At 34.8% G+C, this 24,050-nt stretch overlaps 1 protein-coding gene across 3 annotated transcripts in view; it reads right to left on the bottom strand.

The window, feature by feature from the left end:
- The window catches only part of SNTG1 (syntrophin gamma 1), an 868,962-nt gene that overhangs the window by 325,228 nt on the left and 519,684 nt on the right, over positions 1-24,050 (bottom strand). For all 3 annotated transcript variants that reach the window (XM_023190587.1, XM_023190588.1, XM_023190589.1), the window contains 4 exons: positions 14,976-15,032; positions 3,762-3,819; positions 2,891-2,934; positions 2,761-2,802 (listed from right to left, as the gene is read on the bottom strand). In XM_023190587.1, coding sequence (XP_023046355.1) covers positions 2,761-2,802; positions 2,891-2,934; positions 3,762-3,819; positions 14,976-15,032 — 201 coding nt within the window. The remainder of the gene's footprint in view (positions 1-2,760; positions 2,803-2,890; positions 2,935-3,761; positions 3,820-14,975; positions 15,033-24,050) is intronic.

The raw sequence follows: 24,050 nt of genomic DNA, 5'->3' as shown, positions 1-24,050 counted from the left end.
ATGCTGCATGCCAAGCAGTGCTGGGCACTGGTTCTAGTTTCCTGTCATGAGGAAACTGTGAGATTCTCTTCCTTAACAATCTTCCAGCAAGAATGCAGTGGGTGATGTGAGTGAAGCCAGAAATTCACTTATTATACATCCGTACTGGTCCCATGAGAAATATATACAGTAGATGTAAATGCTTCCGTGATCTAATTCTAGGCATTTGGTTACAGAACCCCATCCACAAATCTACTGAGCACCCACTTCTCACAGCACCAGGTACTGTCCACTACCTGGACAATGTAAAATCCCCCTTCTATATAAATCAAACCTAATAACTCCAACACAAAACATTTACACTGTTGAAGCCTGTTTGACGGTAAAGCCGATCATAGGCTGAATGCACAATTTCTAACATCAAGGAATAGCGTAGGTGTATAAAATAAAAGTTATATATGCACAAACAACATGTTTCCATACCTGCCCAATTTGTTTCTGAATTTGGTGTCTTACAAGGAATCTGGCATATCAGCATGCTATTTGGAATAAGAAATGTGGTACATCAGCATGCTAGCTGAAAACCACCTACATTCTCTGAGCTTGTTATACCTTTTTCTGCCCTTGTAGGTTTATTAATAAACATTTAATTAATATCTCTGTTCTACTGAGGTGTAAGTCTATTGGCTTAGCTAATAAGCAGTGAGGACAAAGCATCTAATAGCTGTTGGAAAATTAATTATTAGATATAAATGAAAATATTAGTAGTCATATTTCAAAGCTGGTAGAGTTCAGCTTCTCAGAAAAAAATGAAGTTTATTGTGAAGGACCACATATAATTTGCAATACAATCCCAAATTTCTTTCCTTTATAACAAAATGAGCACCATTCAGAAGTGGAATTATTAGCGCGTTCTAATCTTTCATGCTGCACTAATCTCTTTAATCAAAGCTCCATCTCAGTTTGTCTAAACATGCTGCCTGCCTCTGAAGGGCAAATTGCATTCCATCTAACAGCATGTGGTTTTAAAAGAGAATGCACTTGTTTTTACTCCCTGGGTAATGAGTTTAAAATGACTTTGTACTTTTGAAAAAAGAGTCAAGTTACAAGCAGCTTGGCTTATGTGACTAAATTTAAAATTTACATAGGAATCTGCAAAATAGAAGACTCTGTGCTGTGCTGGTTTCTCACTTGTTTACAAATTTATTCTAGAATATTAGTTTTCTTTGCACATATTTGTAGGAAACTTGGGATGTGAAATATGTATATTTTACATAAAGTTGAGAACAGAGTGGCAAGAGCATGGCTCAAATAAGATTTTAAGAAGACAAAGACAAGTGACAAATACTAAAAAAACCTTGATTAGTTACGCCAAGTGTTCCTAATTAAAAACCCTCCTTCGTATCAGTTCTTGTGCAGCCGTGGCTTTCACAGACACTTGAGGTTGCCTCTCTGAGATTTGAAATGTATCAACATAGTTTTCTCTAAATAGCTTTTAACAGAGGAGCAGTCTATTCAAAACCCAAATAAACTAGAGCTGTGACAAGCAAAAGGGCTACAGTATTCCTTATTTTCTTTGGCCTTTGAATACAAACTTTTAAATACAATTTCGCCTCTACTGTTTCCCATAGGAGCTGATACAGAAATCAGGGAGGTTTTAGAATGATATTTAATCAACCACGACAGACATGTCCCAGAATGCCTATCACAGTCCTGTTCCTTTCTGTATTTTTTTAATGTCATTTCACCACCCCCAACAGAAGTTCCTTAACCTTTCAGCTTCTCTGAAAGTTGAATTTAGAGGCCACCTATAATGGAACCACTTAGGCCGGTTGCTAAAATCCACATCCCTGGGCCCACCCAAACTTACTGAATTAGAATATGTAATTCCAGAGCTTGGGAATCTGCACATTCACAAATCTAAGAAAACACCGCCATAAAACTGGATGACTACTCTGTCTAGTGTTAAATCTGTCTGCCTTGAGGTTAAGGTTCTCTCTCTCTCTCTCTCACACACACACACACACACACACACACACAAACACACACACTCACACACACAGACAATACACACTTGCAGTCTTTATAAGTCCTTCCATTTGTTCCTAGGTAATCTATCTGTGGGGGATTGGTTCCAGGAAGGACTGGAACCAACACCCATGGATGCTCAAGTCCCTTATATAACAAGTTGCAGTATTTGCATACAAACTATGCACGTCCTCCTGTATGCCTAAAATCATCTTTAGATAACCTGTAATATCTAATATAATGCAAATACTATGTAATACTTGTTATATTGTTTTGAATTATTTTTATTATTGATTGTTATTTCTTATTGTTCTTCCTCAAGTATTTTCTACAGATGGTTGGTTGAATCTGCCGATGTGAAATCCCATGAATACAGAGTGATGCCTGTACTGTGTGACATTCTACAGGCATAAATTAATTGTTTATAAGCCTTTAAACACTTACAGAGATTCAGAGATACAGTTCACCTAATGTGTATTTAGTGGACATTGACTGATGGGGTAGATAAAAAAACCAGAAAAACACAGAAAATGTTCATCTTTAAGTAAGAACTTCAAAACACATTTCATCCTTGATAGGACTCATTAATCTATTTCTAATTTAAAAAAACAATTAAGAGAACATTTGAAAATTTGATATCAAACTGGATAAATGTCATATCTGCCTAATGAATGAAATGACAATCTTCAGCAATGCACTAAATTCTTATTTGCACATGGGGAAAATTATAACATTAGGAAAAAGTAAACTCACCACTTCTTCATGTCTACATTTTCTCACATTAATGCCATTTATCTGCAATGAAAAGAAAAGCATAGTTTCCTATGGAATATTGTAAACTGAGTTAATGTTTTGACCACACATATAATGATAAAATGTATACCTGTAGAATTGCATCTCCAATAAAGAGTAGTCCCGAAAGTTCCGCTGTGAATGAAAAAGCACAGTTGATAACATATTGACTATTTTTGCTATCCAGATGAAAGGACTTTTAATTAAAGATAAAATTTACAAATATAAAAATTAAGTGTTTTGTATGGTTAGCATCTTAAAAGATCCAGAAAAAAATGGAAATTCAAAACAATATGATTCAGTCTAATTACTGAAGCACATGCAGACATATTTCCATTTACTTTTACTATTGCAGACCTAACAGTTGCTAAAAATGAGCCGCTCTTCTAAGGGTAGGAGACCACATTTTCTCACGCACTTAAGATTATTAGGTCTCTGTGAAAAAGTTTAAGACATAGACATTTAATCCGTCATCTATGGAATTGGCTCCCAGTTCATTTTTAAACATTACACTGTTTTACTAATTTCAGTTCTTGCAACATCTGCTTTATATCTCCATTAGTTTTCCTACAGTTTCTTATGAATGGTTAGCTGAGTAAAATTGCAAATTAGAACTGAAAAACAGATACTTGAAATTGTCTTTACTCAATGGGACCTGTTATCATTACTTTTGTATGTTTGTTGGTTTAATGAAACAACTGAAAAGCCGTGCAGTCCCTAACTCATACCTGCTTTCATGAGTTCCTATCTTTCATCCTTGTTCCCCTTCTGTGAGAGAAGCCCTCCCCCACAAGAGGATAAAGGGAAAGGACCCAGGAAGCGAACTCAGCCACTAATGCCTGAAGTTGGGGAAGCTGAAGCCAGTCAATCACATCGTAATTTATGATTCTTAAATATCATGTCACACTTCAAACACAATGTCTTAAAGAAATGGCTGGTACACAATTCTCTAAACACGTTACCTCTTTGTTCTTTGGAGATTTTTGAAACGACAACTGGAATGTTATGTTCTGATCCTCCCTGAAAGGAGAAAATCATATACTGTACTTTTTAATCTAAAAAAAAAAAAAAAAAAAAAATGTTGCTTTTAGCTAAGAAACCGTACAGGTTCTGAACGGAATGTTAAGTGGATACCGGGCAGAATTTAAATAAACTTGTGGAATTTCTCCACTAAGGAGATAGTGCTCCCATGAAAATTATCTACCTGTTTAGAATTTTGCTAAGACATCCAATAATAACAACTGGCTTTGAAAGTTTTCATTTATCAACAAATATTGATTATGTATTTAGATAGGCATTCTCTTTAATGTGTAACAATGCTGTCCAATAGAAATTCTTACTTAGGATTCCAAACACCAGTAACTATATATTAACAGTGATTATATATTACTGGTATCCTGCTAAGTTATTCTGTGCTGTCAGCTAAGGGCTTTTGGTGGTGCAGTGACCCCTTGGGATGCCAAGGAAGCAGAGAGAACTTTACCCGAACAAATGGATAAACAAAATTAGAATGTACATATGCATGAAAAACCAGGGATTCATCTGCATTTCCTTCCTTAGTATTGAATTCCTCTTTATGTGAAAGCACATACTAAAAATTTTACAGAGTAAAACATATTGCCAAGAATATTGAAGTACTACTATCTATAATTTGTTTGTTTGTTTGTTTGTTTAGACGGAGACTTGCTCTGTGGCCCAGGCTGGAGTGCAGTGGTGCGATCTTGGCTCAATGCAACCTCCGCCTCCCAGGTTCACACCATTCTCCTGCCTCAGCCTCCCGACTAGCTGGGACTATAGGTGTGCCACACCGAGCTAATTTTTGTATTTTTAGTACAGACGGAGTTTCACCATGTTGGCCAGGATAGTTTCGATTTCCTGACCTTGTGATCCATCCGTCTCGGCCTCCCAAAGTGCTGGGATTACAGACGTGAGTCACCGCGCCCGGCCTGCAATAGTACTATTTTTTATTTGACCCAATGAGATATGAAAAAAGAAAGACAAGTAAGCTAAATTTATGTGAAAGAAAATAAAATGAATCCTTAAAAAATGAACAAAAATCCTATTTGTTTTTATTACAGTGTTGAGAAAGTTAAAAGCTGTAGTCGAAAAATGAAATCAGTACATAAAAGAATAAAATGTCACACATGAAAAGAAGCATAGAACTTGTAACACAGGCTAGTTGAAAAGACAGTCTGAATTCCATTGAAGTTGTTCTACCTTCAGAATATGTAAACCACCTAAGCTTTTTGTTTTCCAAGCACAAAAAAATTATTTTGGAAGAGATACTCTTTTTTTCCTTGCATGTCCATTTTTAACACTGAATTGCCGGTATATTTAAATATAAAATAGTCAATCTTTTTTTTAAAAGCAGGAATATTTAATTTTTTTTCTTTGCAAGTAGAGTCCTTTCCACTTCCAGAATATTAAGAAGAAATATGATAATTAAGATAATGAAAACTGTCCTACTCACACTGAATTTCAAGCCCACTGCTCAATTCCCTTTTCCTCACTGTTTCACAGTAACCTAATATTCGTGCACTGCACCCCGCAGCTCTATGGGGGAAGACACTGGCGTAGGTTACAATGGCTCCCACTTGTTCTGCTGTTTGGTCTGTGTGTCCCTAACAAACACAGACTGTGTCTAAGATGACCCTGCCTCTGATTAGAGCAGAGATAGTGATTTGTGGCTGATAGTGTGGTGGAAATTACGTGCTTATTTGCACACAGTAAACACTGAATAAAGGATGGTTATTATACTAACATAGTCCATCTATTAAGATTTATGAGGAAACTCACATAGCATTAAAGTGGTAAACAAGATTAAGACTAATCCCTTCGAAGACCCTTAATATTTATGAGTTAGGACTCCAAATTCCCAATCCCCTATTATATGCTCTATTTTGTCCCATTACAGTTATCAGTATCTAACATGCTATTTATTCATTTCTCACACTTACTGTTTTCTTTCTCCTTCCCATTCCTAACTAAAATGCAAATTTCTTCAGGGCACAGACGTTTTTAGTAGTTTGTTTCGTGTATTGATGTAAACCTAGTGCCTGAAATAATGTCTAGTTTGTCTTTGAAATATTTGTTGAATTGAATGAATGAATGAATGAATGAATGAATGAATGAAGTCTAAGGCTTTCCCAGCCCTAGCGTAAGGTCACTATAGCCTCTAAGGATACTTGGAAATTAGAAAGGATGTTAAGGATGCATCTACGTTTCTTAGAAGGAAAAAGCTGGTTAACTCAAATGAATCATTAACTGATGAACTTTTAGGTGAAATTAAAAGATGAAGCCATCATCCAGATATAGTGATTCAGATATTTTGGAACAGGGAAAAACAATGTTTTTGCTGGTCTCATCAGTGAGGCTGTTATCAGAGTATTTTCCTTCAGTTGTTTTTGCATTTCACCCTTTTCTCTTACTCTACTACTGAACACAACTTATTTTAATGCATAGACTATTAATGCAAATTACCATGGCGGGACATTGGGAAACCTATTCTTGGTGTCCAGAGACAAGGTTTTTGAGACAGAGTTTTTCTGAGGGTTGGCTGAATAATCCCATTCTTTCTTCAACACCCAGACTGGTACAGCAATCCCCTGATTATTTGTGTTTCACTTTCTGTGCTTTCAGTTATCTAGGGTACAGTACAATACAGTATTTTGTGAGAGAAAGGAAGCACATTCACATAACTTTTATTATAGTGTATTATTATAATTGTTCCATTTTAATTAGTTACTGTTAATCTTTTACTATACTAATTTACAAATTAAACTTTATCACAAATATGCATATGTAAGCAAATATATTATATGCAGTGTAGGATTCAATACTGTCTGCAGTTCCGGGCAACTACTGGGGTCTTGAAATGTATCCCCCAAGGTTAAGGGGAGAGTATTATAACTATCTTTGTAATGTAAAATGTAACTAACATCTATTTTACCATAATTTTTCTTTTACATGTAGAATGTATTCTAAAATTTGAGTGGTTTGAATCCAAACATGGCTTTTGGGTTTTGTTATTCTGTTTTTGTTTTATTTTATTTTTTTGAGAGGGAGTCTCGCTCTGTTCACAGGCTGGAGTGCAATGGCACGATCTTGACTCATTGCAACCTCCACTTCCCAGTTCAGGTGATTCTCCCACCTCAGCCTCCTGAGTAGCTGGGATTACAGGCACCCAGCATCATGCCCCACTAATTTTGGTATTTTTGTAGAGATGGGATTTCACCATGTTGGCCAGGCTGGTCTTGAACCCCTCCCTGACCTCGGGTGATCTGCCTGCGTAGACCTCTCAAAATGCTGGGATTATAGGCATGAGCCACTGCCTCTGGACTGTGTTTTTGTTGTTGTTGTTTTGTTTTTTTTTTTTTTTTGGTTTTAAATTAGACATTTGGAGCTCTGACAAACTTTTTAAACTAATTTCTGAAAATGACTTTAGTAATTACTAAATTTTAAGACAAAACTCAGAAGATAAAATTGGAACTCAAAATCATATTGCCTTCATTACTGAAAAACTTGTGAGCAGCTCAGCTGCTACAGTTATTTAGATTTCGTGCAGGGCCTAAATGGGGAAATGTAAGGTTTTCCAGTCAATAATCAAATTATGTGGCTTGCCCTGTTTAAAATAGGTGATAGGCTTCCATGACACTTGAATACAATGAGAATCTTTAAACTGCCCCTCTTCCAGTGCAGCTCCTGGACCTCCATCGCCCTGAACCTGAAGGACACAAGCATGCACTGTTGTCTGGCCAGGTATGCTCCTCCCTTCCTCCTAACCTGGAAACTGTTCATTTTGAAATTTTGGCTTAAAGCCCCCTCCTTCAGTGTCTCCTTACTTGAAATAATTCAGTTATGTAGCACCGGATCATGCCTGTGATTTCATTTATTTTGGTAACAATTTGATCAAAGTCTACTTTCCTACTGGAGTATAAATGGCATGAGGTCGGGGAAAGGCTTTCATCACCATCTTATCCCCAAGGCACTCCTGGGTGGGGTTGTGGCTCCTGACTGTGGTTTAGAGAATGTTGGAATTAACTGAGCACTGTTATTCTAGTTTATGGAGAAATCCAAGATTAGGAAAAGGGAGGCAGTGTTCTAAAGCACAGCCCAGGTAATGTTCACACATACATCGTTCAGCTTTGTAGTATTCTTTTTACTAAGCATAGTGGATTTTATAGCTAGCTCTGTAGGAAGAAGGATATAAAATCCCATCTAAAGCATTTTGAGAAGGACTCTATACAATGATTTTACCAGTGTTACTGTGAAATACTACCAAATAAAACCTGGACTGCTTTTAGAGCATCAGGAGTCTTGCCAAGTAATCTTTTCAGTTCAATATTATTATTACTCCAATCAATCAATTAATCAATCAATCATATTATAGGCATGGGGTGCAGGGAAGACGCATAGAGCTAACCATTATTTTTCCTTTTAGAGAAAGGAAACTACGTGTAAGCAGAGAATAACAGTGATTAGAGTTAAGAGCTGCAATGGACAATTACAAGAGAGGCAAGTAAAGGAATATCACCTGGAGGAATATGGGCAAGTGTCATCATCCTTCTGGATGATATCTTTGTCTGCCAACATACTTCATTTGATTTTGGGAAAAAAATAATTGTCTTTTTCACATGCTATATGATTACCTTCATAGGAAACTCTAAAATAGGGAAATGGTCATAACTCAGCGTTGAAATAGGGAAGATAGGGGATAAAAGGGTGATGAATAAATATGAGATTTCTTCTGGAATTGATAGAATGTCCTAAAATTGACTGTCGTGATAGTTGCAAAGATCTGTGGATATACTAAAAACAATTTAATTGTACACTTTAAATGGATAAATTGTATGGTATTGGAATTATACCTCAATAAAGCTATTTAATACAAAAAAGTAATGGTCTTTGAAATGATAATTGACCAGTGGTTTCAACTAATTCTTGGAACTAATCCATAATCCTCAATTTAAGCTTTAGTGTCTTCCTGTTATCTCCTTTTTTTTTTGTTTTTTGAGATGGAGTCTCGCTCTGTCACCCAGGCTGGAGTGCCGTGGCACAATCTCGGCTCACTGCAACCTCTGCCTCCCAGGTTCAAGCAATTCTCCTGCCTCAGCCTCCAGAATAGCTGAGACTACAGGCGCACACCACCACGCCCGGCTAATTTTTGTATTTTTAGTAGAGATGGGGGTTTCATCATGTTGGCCAGGATGGTCTTAATCTCTTGACCTTGTGATCCACCCGCCTCAGCCTCCCAAAGTGCTGGGATTACAGGTGTGAACCCCGTGCCCGGCCCTGTTATCTACTTTTATGATGGAAATGGACATATCCATTTTGTCTATAGTGAAAACAAGCAAATTGGACTTGAGTAAAAATAACAGGGGAAGCGAAATGCAGAAAAATGTATGCAAGCTTGTACGTGCACTTATAGCAACAGTTGTTATTTAAATATTTTTGCCCAGATACCACTAATAAGTTAAAAGGAATACATTTATTACAACTAATATAAAGATATATTTTATTTGGAAAATTTGAAAAAATTAGTACTCAACCCTTTATCTTACAAAATTGCTTACTTGATCTTGGTCATTTTGACATATTTATTTCAATTTTATTTATTTATTTATTTATTTATTTATTTATTTATTTATTTATTTATTTTTGAGACAGAGACTCGCTGTGTCACCCAGGCTGGAATGCAGTGGCATGATCTCAGTTCACTGCAACCTCCGCCTCCCAGGTTCTAGTGATTCTCCTTCTTCAGCCTCCCAAGTAGCTGGGACTACAGGCATGTGTCACCATGCCCAGATAATTTTTTAAAATTATTTTTAGTAGAGACGGGTTTTCACCATGTTGGTCAAGCAGGTCTTGAACTCCTGACCTCAAATGACCTGCCTGTCTCGGCCTCGCAGAGTCCTGGGATTTTAGGCATGAACCACCGTGCCTGGCCTTATTTCAGTTTTAAATAAACCGGAAAGTAAAAAGCATAGAGAGGAAACATGATTTGTGTCCCTGAGTAGAGAGTTTTGAGGTAATTTATTCCAGGTTTCATAGTTCAAAGCATAGTTATTAAGAGTAAGGACTTTGTTATCAGCTTCTAGGGGGACTGAGGTCCAACTCTACTGCTTATAACAATAGATGAATTACTTAACCTCTTGACACTTAATCTCATTGTTTGTGGAAGGTATAATAATAGTTATCTACTTCGCTGGATAATAAAGGCAAGTTAAACTAAATATAAAGTATTTAGCTCAGAATCTGGCACTTAATAAGTGGAGCATAAATATTAGCAATTATTTATAAATGAGAAGATGATTAAGAGTAATAATGATTATAATTATATTTTTGATTGCTGCAGTGTTAAAACTTCCAAATAGAAATCACCTTTGATTGCATACATTTATTTAATGGCCATAGGTAATTTATATATTTGCATAAGAAAGTTGTGTCTGTTGGAAAATACTGCATAAAATATTTTTACAGTAATAACATTTAAAAATTCCTTTCCCTCAAAGGCAATTTTTAAAATGACAATGGTCAGAAGTATAATTAAATAATGTGCAGCAGATAGATAGTGTTGGATTTTAAAAGACAGAAGAGATAAATAAAGCCTCACAAGGGCAAGATGATGGCTGACTTAACCTGACTATCCCTATGGTAATTCTGATAAGAAGAATAAGGCAAAATACAATAATATTGGATCCTACGATGCAGAAATTTGGTGATTTCTGCAGATGTAGTTGAGGAAACTATTAAAGTTATTTATATAAATGCCAAGTCTTTGAATGGTCCAGACCAGAGAATGGGCACTTGAGAGGGAAGGAGACAAGAATTGGTGAGGCTGGGAGAAAAACCATGAAATGACTGTAGAAATAGTGCTACAGCAGAGAAAAACAGCCAGGCTGTGCAGGATGCCACTAGCCTGCTGAATCTGTCCACTTCAGAGGAGCAGTTTCTGCCTGAGAACAGGCAACAGAATATGTGATTATGAGTTGAAAGTTTAGTGGTTCTTTTGTTCAGCTTTGGGGGAAGCCCAGATAGGGCTTTTTGTGGAAACATTTTTTAAAAGCAAACAGAAGAGCTTGAGTTTTTTTTTTTTTTTTTTTTTTTTTTTTAATGATGGACAAATTAACACAAAGAAATAAAAAGCACACAAGTGTGTGGTTTCTGAGAGATGTTTTAATCAAGGAAAATTAAATAATAACAGGCAGGAAGAAATCTAAATCACTGTCAAAAAATACCAAAAGTTACAGCAGGAGTGAGGACACCTCTGAAAGGCAACCTGAGAGAAAGAACAGCTTGAATAAGCAAGGATGCCTGCAGGGCTGGGAGCAGGAGTAAGGGCGGTGCACAAAACCCTAGAAGGGTTCTGATCCGAGAGGAAGGAAGCATTGTTCTCTCCTTCAAGGGTCTAAAGTAGGGGTTTGCTTCACTTAAAGACAGCAGAGGGACTGGCGTAAATGTGTATGTCATGACTCCAAATTTCATCTCATTACATTATGGCTCAGTTACTCATTTGATCCTTCTAGATTTGCTAAACAGAGAATAACTGTAGAATGAGACAGGAAAGCAGAGAAAGTAGCACAATCCAGGAAGGGACATTCTCCCCAGAGGTTAAAAAGAATTTCTATTCACTTTAGGAGCTGAAGACAAATAGTTCATCAAAACTGGGAGATGGGGATGTGAAAGTGTCAGTTTGTGTGTGGCACTTCTCTGATCAAGGCATCCGCTTCTCCATGTGCAGTATGAGCTAAAGCCGGACACTGTGCTCAGAGGTCATTTCTGGTTTTGCTTTTGTTTTATTATTATTATTATTTAGAATTAACATGGAGAAATAGGTAATGTTTGTCTTTACCTATTAATGGGGTAAAACATTCTTGTTGTAAAATGATGGGAGTTTAGGAACCTAAAGGACAAATATGTCCGTGAGGATAAATCAATAATTCCTACCTTAAATCTCAATGTAGTTGATGTCAGAACTTTTTTGGGTGGCTGTTTTTTTCAAATTGAGTGTCTAGCATTTTTGGAGATGATTTGAAGAAATGGTAAGTATGACTTTCAAAGGACAGGCTCAGATTTGGTAAGAAACTCCAAAGAATATACTTCAAAAAATTTAAAGAGAAAAATTAAGGAATAATAGAAAGAAAACTAGACAAAATTTGAAAAGAAAAAGGATTCAAACTTATTTAAATCACATTTTTAAAATGTAAAGCTATTACAATATTCCTTTCATTTCTACTAAATACATACTTTCTTCAGGATTTCGGGAATTTTTGAGATGAGCACTCTCCTCAATGTGGTCTACATCGTATCTGGTATTAGTGCTTCAAGGGAAGAGTTAAAGTCCTAGAATTAAGCTGGTGGGACACAGAACTGCCTCAACCTCCAAGCCACCTGCACGTTTTTTGTCCCAGAAGTTTGAACAATGTCTAAGGTAAATAAGAAAAATAAAGGTAAAGGCTAACTTTTATTTTCCCATCAACTTATACCCTACAAGGTACTCCGGCTGGAAACAGGGCTTGAGAGAGACAGCAATATTGCACATGAGCAGCAGACATCAAGGATTTGTGGACACTGGTAGCTACAGAGACATCATGTTGCCCACAGCCCACAGCCAGTGAGACATATTAACCAACAAAATACTGGACTCAAACCTACATAAGAAGCCCCTCTTCACTGTCCTTGTCCACTTTGTCAGGAGATACGATGAATTACCGTGATGCATAATGGTGACTGTAATGGGAACGTCCCCAAGCCAAGATTTGTCAGGAGTGTAGGGCATGGTCAGCTGGCTTTGACTTCTAGCAGCACATGTCAGAGCGTTTGACTGCATTCTGTCTAAAAAGGGCATTTGTTACCCTTTAACCAAGTTTTTTTTTTTTTTTTTAAGAGTGTTTTTAATATAAAACTAAAATGCCATGTGTTCTGAGTCCAGTGGAATTCACAAGCACCTGTAGGAGTCCTAACTACATTGATAAATGATTTTTCAGTTGTCTAGCATACCATCTTCCTTCTGTGATGTTAAGCCGAGACCATAAAGGTTTTAATTAATAATCCTCACCATGAATCTTCCAGGTCTGTGCCAGTGAGGATTACTTAACTGAAGCAAATAAGGGTAACATATGCATTTACATATTTATAGGCATACTTATATTAGAGGCTCAAATTACTCCTGAAAACTCTAAATAAATAGTTCAACACCAAAATACTAATTCTGCTTCTAACCTAGAATGATTTTTTAAAAAAAGTTTATACACGTTTTTAAATTCTAAGGATTCTAAGGATCTAAGGAAAATAGTGCTAATAAATAAGCACAGTAGTTTATTCAATTCACATATGACAGGGGAAAGAGATTTTTGTAATAACATTGCTAGTTAAAAGAAAGAATCATATTTTGATCTAAATAATCAGAATGAAAGATAGTTTAAAAAATACAAAAATGAAGTTCAGAGGTAAGAATTGAGAAAGTAAAAATAAAAAAACATAAAAGGAATTTCTTTAGGATGAATGGGTAACATTCTGAATAAAAATGTTGATGTTCGTATTTCTTGTCAGAGTGTGTGTGTCATACGAATTTTGCAAAATGTTCTTTTTTGTTAATTCTAATATAAGATATTGATCATAGTTCAAATACCACTTATTGGCCAATATTTGAATGGAAACTACATGCTTATTTAATTCAAAAATTATTCTATTTATTACACACATAACAGTTTTGTTTGGATTGAAATAATGAAAACATCAATATGAAAAGATTTATTTAGAAAAATTACTGATGCTTGAAAACTAGGTTAAAATGTGGTATTTTAATAAAAATACATAGCATTGTATTATTGGGTTTAAATTATAAATACAAACAACAACAAAAAAAGGAAAAGAACGTTTCTAGGTGACATAAAATTAATGTAAGCAATACTACCAGAAATAGAGTTAGTGCCTGGTTCAGTAAAAATAATTATTTCAGATGAAATCAGCTCTCACTATTGGATTTCATTCATGGATTTTCTAGTATCTTGAGTGGTACCTTTAAATTCTTTACAGCAATATCAATAAACAGCTTGGCCAAAAGAAAAAACAAAATCTCGTTTGCTGAGGGATGAAATTCTCATGGCATACTTTCCACATCCTATAATTTGTTCTGCATTCTTCCCTGGTCCTACTTGGTGATAAAATAAAGTTTCACTTTGATAAACCGAATGTACAAAATATGTTTTAAAGCCAATGCTCTGTATAGCAATATTCTTTTCTTATCACTGACAGTACAACACTATTGCATACTGATTTCTACTCTGAGTCATTTTCACAAAGTCAACTAGAGCTGATGTTCACAAAATTTAGAGTTCTGATTTCCATACATATATGACATGAGTTGTGATGAAATATCAAGAAATGTGTGCTTGAAATATATAAATTATTTTCACCCTGTATAAGTCAAATGACTAACCCAAGAATTATAAAGTTAAACTTCATTTATCTAAGAAGAGATGTAGGTTTGATAAAAGCATTGTAATTATGAGATTAACTCTTCAATATTCACATAATTTCCCATCCTTTAAAAATTTCTCCTTTATTTCTATAATAAATTACAGATATGGCACATCTCTAATAGTCAATAGTATACAAAATGAAAGCCTTTAAAATTTGATAATAAATTGAAATGAACACATATGTTCACTTTTAAAATAAAGCCTATGCAAAGACTTTAAGTCTATCTTATATGACTAGCACTATAAAATTAAATTTACCCATTTCTTTTTAAAAAATGAAAAATAAGCAAGATGAACAGAATGCAATATCTCACTTACTATTGGGCTTTATAAGTGTGAAACTTGTTATTATTCTATTTACTTCAGATCATCATTTCCTACTCCAGTTTGTTAAAGAAAGATATGCACACGACATCATATTTAACATTTCAGAAGAAACCAGATAAAGAAAGTTAATGAGTTATATTAAATGGTAAGGTAAAATTCCCATATTCTTTGCTAAATTTTCTAAATCAAATGGTAAGAGTTGGCAGGAATTCTGTGAGAACCTACCTAACTTACATCCCAGTCCAAATATTAAGAAGTTTGCTACAGCCATTCTTGTCTAATGATTAATCAGCAAACATTGAAATGCACCAAAGTTCAACTCTTATGGCACGGCCTTTGTAAGGATAGACTAGAAAGGCAGGCTACCTTTATGCTTAATCCAAATCCTCCTACTGTTTGTCTTCTGATGGTCACCGTTCTTTCCTGAAAGACAGGATTTTTAAGAATGGTTAGTGTTTCCTAATGCTATACTTACACACCGTTTTCTGTTGTTGTTTGGTTTTCTTCTGGGTTTTGCTTTTGCTCTTTAAGAAAAGAGAACTCTTTTGTGGTGGGATACATGCTCCACATTTTGTAAAAAATAGTCCTTGACTTTTAAATCTAAGGGATATTTGTCAAAATAAAAAGGAGTAAAGTGTTAATAAACTCCTAAACTCTTAAAAATAAGTAATTCTCAATGATTATTTTAGGCATATTTTAGAATCTAAACTTTTATACTTCTTCTTATTTCCACATCACGTATTCATGTTTCCTAAGAAATGACAAGTTTTAGGTTATATAAAAGTAACTCAGAGGCAATGTAAATATGATCTTGGTAAACCATGGTCCTGTCTCCATCACTGCCTGGAATTTGGGAGCTAAGCTGGGAGGTTGCTGTGGCCAGCACGGAAATGATTCATATGAGTGCTTTAGATTGAAAGTGAATAAACCAAGTGCACAATAAATTAATTGCTTGTTCATAAAATTAATAAGTTACACATCTAAGTAATAATAATAATTGAATTATCAACTTTAAAAATTAGTTTCTTTTCCTCTCCACAATAGAAGTAATTCAGTCACTGGCCTATAAAACTTCAAAATCACAAAGATGATGGCATGAGAACAAAGAGCTACATTTAGACAAATCCTGTAATTTTCAATTTGAAAAATCGATACTGCTCTGATTTTGGACAGTCGTCTCCACATAGTGCTTACTTTGGAGGCACGCTATAGGGCTGAACGTTTTAATTTATAGCTTGCTCCATGACATCAATCTTCTTGAACCTCCCCCTGTGCAGAGCCATTTGAGACACTGACCCCTTTCCCCTGCATCTGGGGTATATATTTGTTATCTGCTCCCTATATCTCTACAAATGCCTTTTGCCCACATTATCCATTTCCAAATGGAAATACCCCTCTTTCTTACAGATGAATTGCTTCCCTCATTCCTTTGTTCTACAGAAACTGTGTGGAACAGATAATATCATTTAAAAAGAACTAGTGAAAATCAGAAAAACTAGTGAAAATCAAAAAAAAAATGTGTTTAACCTTGGCAAGGTTAAAAACTTCCTTTTTTAGCCAAAAGTTTGGTTTCTGTAAATAGAACAAAATAATGCTTAAAGAACAAGATCGCCATACTAGAATTTGAGGTATACTAATATTGATTTATTTTGAATTTTGAAAATAGGACTTTTTGATGAAGAATGGTGCATATTTACTTAGAAATTATTATCATTATTTTTGAATGCAAATGAGTAACATTCAATGATATAAATTGTCTTTATTTTCACAATGTGCTGAGTAATTTCATCTATTTCTAAAATATTTATGTTACTCTTATAATCTGTCATCTAATCATACTTTCAAACCAACATTAAAATTATAATTGTACCAATAAGTTTATATGTGTATAACAATTTATGCAAAGCAACTTGAAATATAAGACAAACTAAACTTTGCGGTATTAAATAAAATACCAAAGCAAAAAGGAAGGTTAAACATGTGCATTCTAGGTACACAAAAATCTATTAATAATTTAAGATAAACTACGTATGTATTAGAAATGTCTTTTTATTGAACAGGAGAAGTGCAATCTGTCTAATTAATAATTAATTAATATTTATTATTTCTCATTAAATGATTCATTAAAGAGAAGTTGAATATTGCACACAATATTGGAATTGAAGTTAGAGAACGTGCCAATGACTCAAATAGCCACAACTTCATATGTTCAGCAAATTACTTATTCCCTGTGAGCCTCTGTTTTCAAATTTGCAAAATGCTGATAAATAATACATAGCAATTAAAAGCTTTGTTTTGAGAATTAACAGTTGTAAAGGACCCTGGCATAGAGTAGAAATTTAATATTCACACACACACACACACACACACACACACACACTCCAATATTCTACACAGTGATTCTTACATAATAGTCATTTTAATATATTTACATCATAGAATAACTCAAATACTGGAAGACTCAGATTCAGAAACAGGCGAATTAAATAGTGACTAATTTTCCCAATAGATAGGTAAACTGCTTTTATAAAACTGACCACCCAACTAAACTAAAACTCCCGGATGACAGGAACTATGTCCTTTTTTCCTTTTCTGCAAAAAGTAAATATGTGATTCCTTAAAACATTATCAAAATCAATGGTGCAGTCATCCAGACAACCCATATCAGTTGTCTTCAAATACAAATTTCAGTCAAAGCAAATGTATTTCAATCAGCAAATGGCATCCCCTAAATTTTGTAGAGCATTTTGCATAGCAATCATTGGTCATGAGGAAAACTTGGTCAGTAATCGCTGCTCAGTAGCTAAATGCATACTGAAATGCTGCTTTCCTTTGACAGAAACAACAAACACCCCAGGGTTCTCAAAAACCATTTCTTTGAATTTCTTTACTCATGCTCGACAAGCTTACCCTCTAATCTCTGGTGGAAAATATTTAGAACATGTTCCAAATCAAATACAAAATTGCTGACGCAGAAAAGATTTCGGAGAGACTAAAGAGTCAGCAGAAACTACCAAAAATATCTCAGAAACAGCACTTATGTTAATGTTTTATTAAACACCTGGGCACACGCACATATACATGCAAACCCTAGCTGGTGCCTCCAGTTGCTGCTTCTTCATTAGCTTACTTTTAAGAAAGTTAGGAGAGATGAGCCAAAACAAATTACTTCGTGTTTGAAAACCAAGATTGTGCATTGGTCACTGCAGGCAGCACGAAGCATAAAAGGGGAAAGAACTGTTCGTGGTGTGACCTCTGCTAATATGTTCCCAGTTGTTTGTGTTTGCGCTAGCTCTGCCACTTTATCCCCTTACACCTCTGCTTCTTCCCTCCTCTCAAAATAGATGCAATAAAAAGAAGAAAAGAACCTTGTCAAATACTCAGCTCATAAATCAGACAATACCTGGAAGCTGACCTGAAATTATATTTAGTTAACACATCATGAGTGTGGTAACAACTGTTGCTGGGTAACAAAACACCGTCCTTTGGGAGACCAAAGTATTGTCAGTGATTTTATCTTGTAAAACACAAAATCTGGGCTGATGCTCCTATACAGTCTCATATATACAAAACGCCTTCATTTAATCTTCCTATTCCTTATAAAAATGCAAAGAATTGAGTCCAAGATTAATATCAGACTTTATAAAGACTGGCTACACACCTAAATAATCAACATCAGTGTTACAAAAAAAGTTGTGTATTAAACACTTAGTATGCTTTGTAGAAAAATATAACTAGCACCTCTGCTTTTTGGAATATTATATTGTAAGTTGCATATAGGGAGAGATTATATGAACTATATGAGAAAAATATACATGACACCAAAAAAAAAGTTGGCATTACATATGTCAGGTATTGAAATTTTGAGATATATATGTGAAAAAGTTAGGAAGAAGTGGAAACCATGCAGAAACTAAAGAGATTATGATTGGAAAATTGTTTGTACAAATTTTGTGTTATAGAAACCAATGCATTATTGTTTGCAGAACAATAATGGAAAGAAAATAGAGAATGTTAATAGTTCTTTTTGACAACTAAGGAAGAATAGCTGAAGCTGAAAAAGGAATAATGGTGATGATGGCTTCTAATTATTAAAAATCTACTATCGGTGCTTACAGCTCCCATAGCACTTACAATTGTTTATTGAAGAGAACAATGCCCGTGACTTTTTCCCTCCAAATTTTCTGAGAGCTGGACCTATGTCTTACACAAAGTTCTCTCACGAGCATTTAGGACAGGTCTTAAATCAAAGTTAGGTATTAAAATATTAAATGAATAAATATTCATTCAAACATTATTCTAAGTAATTATCACAACAAGCCACTGGTGTAGGAATTTTTTTTTCTAATTAAGAGATGAGGAAATCAAAATGTGAAAGAGTGAAATTAACTTGACCAAGATCCAAGTTGTGATTGAAACCAAGATTTCTCTGACCTCTGCTGTTCTTTCTATCCCGACAGGCCTGCAATAAAATGAAGAATTAGAATGAAGAAAAAAAACCCTGAAAACTCATGGTGCAATGTAGTAAAAACGGGGAGAAATGTAGTATTTTCCCTGCAAGATTGGGAATAAGACCAGGATGTCCCTGTTCTCTATTACCATTCAACATCTTGATGTCCTAGCTAGCGCAATGATGAAATACTATGAAATGAAGGCTTATGAAATGAACAAAAAGTAAAAGAACTGTCTTTGTTTTTTGTCAATGTATGAAATCCCAAAGAATTGAAAAAAAAAATTCTTCTGGAAGTGTTAATTATAGCAAGTTCATCGAATACGAAATTATTATACAAATCAAATTGCTTTCTTACATATCAGCAATAAGAAATTGGAATTTAAAATTAAAAGCATAATGCCATTTACAATAACACATACTAAAAGGGAAATATTTTGTGGCTCGGCGCAGTGACTCATGCCTGTAATCCCAGCACTTTGGGAGGCCGAGGCGGGTGGATCACTTGAGGTCAGGAATTTGCGACCAGCCTGGCCAACAGGGTGAAACCCATCTCTAGTAAAAACACAAAAAAATTAGTCAAGCGTGGTGATGTGTGCCTATAATCTCGGTTACTTGGGATTGCTCGAACACGGGAGAATTGCTTGAAGGAGGGAGGTGGAGGTTGCAGTAGCTGAGATCGTGCCACTGCACTCCAGCCTGGGCAATAGAGTGAGACTCTGTCTCAATAAATAAATGCATAAATAAAATAAAAAAGTAAATAAAAAAAGAAAAATATTTTGGTATAAATCAAACATAATATTAACAGAATTTATATATGAAACTAAAAAAATCTAGAGAAAAAGACTCAACTATGTTCAAAATATATGAAGAGAGAGCCACATTCATGAATTGAAAGACCCAATATTTTTAAGATGTCAATAATTCCCAATTTGATTTTTAAAATCTATGCAATTCCAATAAAAATCCCAGCAAGCTGTTTGTGGATACAAGCAAACTAATTTTTAGGTTTAGATGGCAGTTAAAAGTTAAAAGACCTATAATAACGAGTACAATACTGAAGAATAAGGTTGGAGGACTCAGGATGCTTGACCCAGGACTTACTATAAAGTTTTAGTACACAACACAACATGGTATTTTGACAGAAAAAGCATTTACACTAATGGAACAGAAGAGGTGGCCAAAAAAAAAAAAAAGGAAACAAAAAAGTAGAATCAACTAATATTTGACAAAAGAACAAAAGCAATTCAATAGAGAAAAGCAAGGATATTTTTTTCCAACAAACAGTGCTGGAGGAATTGGACATCCATAAGAAGAAAAGGTATATATACTACACTCTTCACAAAAATTAACATAGTGTATGCTTAAATATTAAAAGCACAGTAGTACTGGAAGAAAATATAGGAGAAAACCCATGTGACTTTTGGTTTAGTGATGAGTTTTTAGATACAACACCAAAAGTATGATTTATAAAAAAGTTGATAAATTAGAATATATTAAAATTAATAAATTATGCTTTGTGCAAGAAACTGCTAAGAGAATGAAAAGAAAAGCTACAGACTAGAGGAAAATATTTGTAAATCACATATCTGATAAAAGACTTGTATCCAAAATATACAAATAACTCATAACGCTCAGTAAGAACACAAACAACGTAATTAAAAAGTGGCTAAAGTATTTGACTAAAGACTTAATCAAAAAAGATATGCAAATAGCAGGCAAGCCTATGAAGATACGTTCAACATCATTTGTCAGGGGGAATTGCAAATTAAAATAACAATGAGATGATATTATACACTTATTAAAATAGCTAAAATCCAAAACATTGACAATACCAAATGCTTACAAGAATTCTGTTCAAGGCTAATTCTCATTTCTTATTGGTGTGAATGCAAAAGAGATTTTGGCAGTTTCTTATAAAGCTGAACCTAGTCTTAACATCTGATCTGGGAATGACACTCCTAGGTCTTCACCCAAATAAATTGAAAGTTTATGTTTATACAAAAATCTGCATGCAGATATTTATACTATCTATATCCATTATCACCAATAAGTATAAATAGCCAATTACTTATTGATGATACCCTTCAATAAGTAAATGAATACACAAACTGTGGTACATCTACACAGTGAAGTACTGAACAATTTTAAAAATGAGCAATCAAGCTGCAAAAAGACATGGAGACTGTGCATGCATAGCCTCCCATATTATCAATATCCCCTATGAGATGGGAATATTTGTTACAACTTATAAACCCACATTGACACAGAGTCTCCACGTTAATGAAACTATTCTACATGATATTACAATAGGAATTGCATACCATTATACATTGTCAAAACTCACAGAAATTTAGAGCACCAAGAGTAACCTTAATATATGCAAATGTTTAAAAATAATTTAGAACTAAAGAAGGAATGCAGTCTGTGACACTTGAACTACATTACGAATGTATGTTATAACCTCAGCGATGGGGCAGGAGAAAGATGTGCTGACCTAAGTCACTGTGGAAATGTACTGTGAAAGGGTCATTTACGCAAAGTGGCCCCCACATGCTGAAAAAGCCAAGAAACCAAAGAATGAAGAAGACAAATTGACTTTGTTGTAAAGGGTGTTACACAGCTGTTGCCCTGAGACCCCTATTCATCCCATTCCTGGAATCTTGTATCATATTTCTGTGTAGGATCTGTTTCCTAACTCCATGTTTGCCTTTTTAAAATTTACTTCTTCAATGTGTTTACTAGTGACCTTTGATCACTCATCCATGCACGGTGTAAAAATGATAGTGGAAACTGTATATATGTGGCTAGATTTTTGATTGGTACACTTTACAGATGCTGAGGAGCTTCCAAATGTCAGTATTTGTTGTTGAGGCTTTCTCTTGAGATTATCTTTTTTCGTTTCTGTTTGTTTGTTTATTTTGTCTCAAAAGAAACTTCCATTTACTCGCCAAGGATTTACAGACCTAGGTTCTGTATTCTGGAAGAGGAGTGACCCTGAGGGAGGGTACCTTGCACATCTTGCTATCTCGCCATGTTTAATCATTTCATTTGCAGTGCAATGCTTCATCACAGTTTCACCTGGAGCACATTCCCGGAACCTTTGATTCACCCATTCCAAAATCAAACATCATGTTTATTTGCTGTTAGGACCAGAGACTGGGGAAGAAGGGTCTTTTGTCTGTAGCAAGAGATGTTCTCTAAAACCTCAAGCACAGGTTCCATCAGTCTCTCCATCTTTAGACCATCCCCCTATCCAAGACTTTAGAAGAACTTTGGGTTTCCAATACTTGAGTCTTTCACCATTTGAAATTAAGGACTTGACCACTTTATTTTCACTCCCTAATGTGATGTCAGGCACTCAGACTTTACCTTTCTCTGACTGCTAGTCAGTTAAGTCTCATATCATCACATTTTTGGGTCAATTTCCATAGGTTTTATTTTATTTTTGACATTTCTCATTTGCTTTATGCTTCTTTTCCATTTCCCTTATATATTTTCTCAAGCTGATAGTCATTTCATGTACTGAGTTTTAATTTACTGATTTATTTGAAAGCTACTCTTGTTCATAGTTGACTTGAAAATACTGCCTTTGTGAATATATCCACAATATCTCTCTGTCAGATAGCATTCCGCTATTGCCTTTGGATGAATAGCTTTTGGTCATCCTTTGGCAAGAATATAGGGGAAAGGATAAAGAAGTTAACTTGAGTTAAAAATTAAAGGTTTTATAGTCATGTTGAGTGCAAAAAAAAAAAAATAAGTGAATAAATGAACTTTTGGAAAGGGATTATTGAATTTAAAAAATTCAATGAAACTTAAATGCAGAATTCAGAACCAGGAGAAATGAGATGATTTTTTATTGTTTTTTGCAATATTGAATATTTCAAATAATGGTTGTGTGGCTACTATATACTAAGCACTGTCTGACAAGCTATAAACACAAGAGAGAACAAACTGATTTAAAAATTTCTGCCTGTTAGGTGCTCACATTTTAGTGAAGTGTTTGAAGATTTTCCTTGTATCTCTCTGTTATTGGTTTCTACTTTGATTCCATTATAGTCAGAGAACACACACTGTATGGATTTCCATTATTTTAAAATAATTGATATTTACTCGTTTCATGGTCAAAAATATGTTATAACATAATAATAAAGCCAACTTTGCAAAAACTGAATCAGTGAGAAAAGTTTGACAGTTAAAAAGATCTGAGCTAACCCACCAAAACCCACCTCCTGCTTTTAACTTTCAACATGCCTGAATTATATCGGGGTTTAGGCCAGAGCTAATTTTGGAAGATATTTAGGTTACAATTTAAATAATAATAGCTGTTCCCCAAAATTGAGTCTGTATGCCTGTATCATCTGACTAGGGGGAGTAAAGGAGCCTGCATGTTAGTAAGGTGTAGATATACACAACTGCTAGCCATTCTTGCACATAACATCACTATGTAGAACCTAAGATTGGCCTTTTGAGATATCCTTTCAGGTTTTTGCATGTCTAATACCTGGCTCTACCTGGCCCCACCAACCCCACTCCTGTGGCTCCACCTAGAAGCTTTAACTCCCTATTATTTAATCTCTCACATATTACCTGATCAATCCCACCCCTTCCCCAACCTACCTTTGGAAAACTCCTAACCTATGAAATTTTGGAGAGATTGATTTAAGTAATAATTCTGTCTTCTGCATGCTGTGGCTGGCCTTGTGTCAATTAAACTCTTTTTTTATTTACTGCAATACTGTGGTCTTTATTTGTGAAGCAGACAGAAAGTACCCCTCATACAGTTACAGTAAATGTTCTTTGGTATTTTAAAATAATGTGTAATCTGCTGTATGTTCTGTACATTTGTTCATTAGATCTGGTTGGTTGATAATGTTTCTGAGTCCTTCTATATTACTTATCTTTTTGTCTACTTGGTCAATCAGTTTTATGTGATCTACCTAGATAGATAGATAGATAGATAGATAGATAGATAGATAGATAGATAG

This window comes from Piliocolobus tephrosceles, chromosome 7, assembly GCF_002776525.5.
Source record: "Piliocolobus tephrosceles isolate RC106 chromosome 7, ASM277652v3, whole genome shotgun sequence".
Classification (NCBI taxonomy): domain Eukaryota; kingdom Metazoa; phylum Chordata; class Mammalia; order Primates; family Cercopithecidae; genus Piliocolobus; species Piliocolobus tephrosceles.
This window is presented reverse-complemented; position numbering and strand designations above follow the sequence as displayed.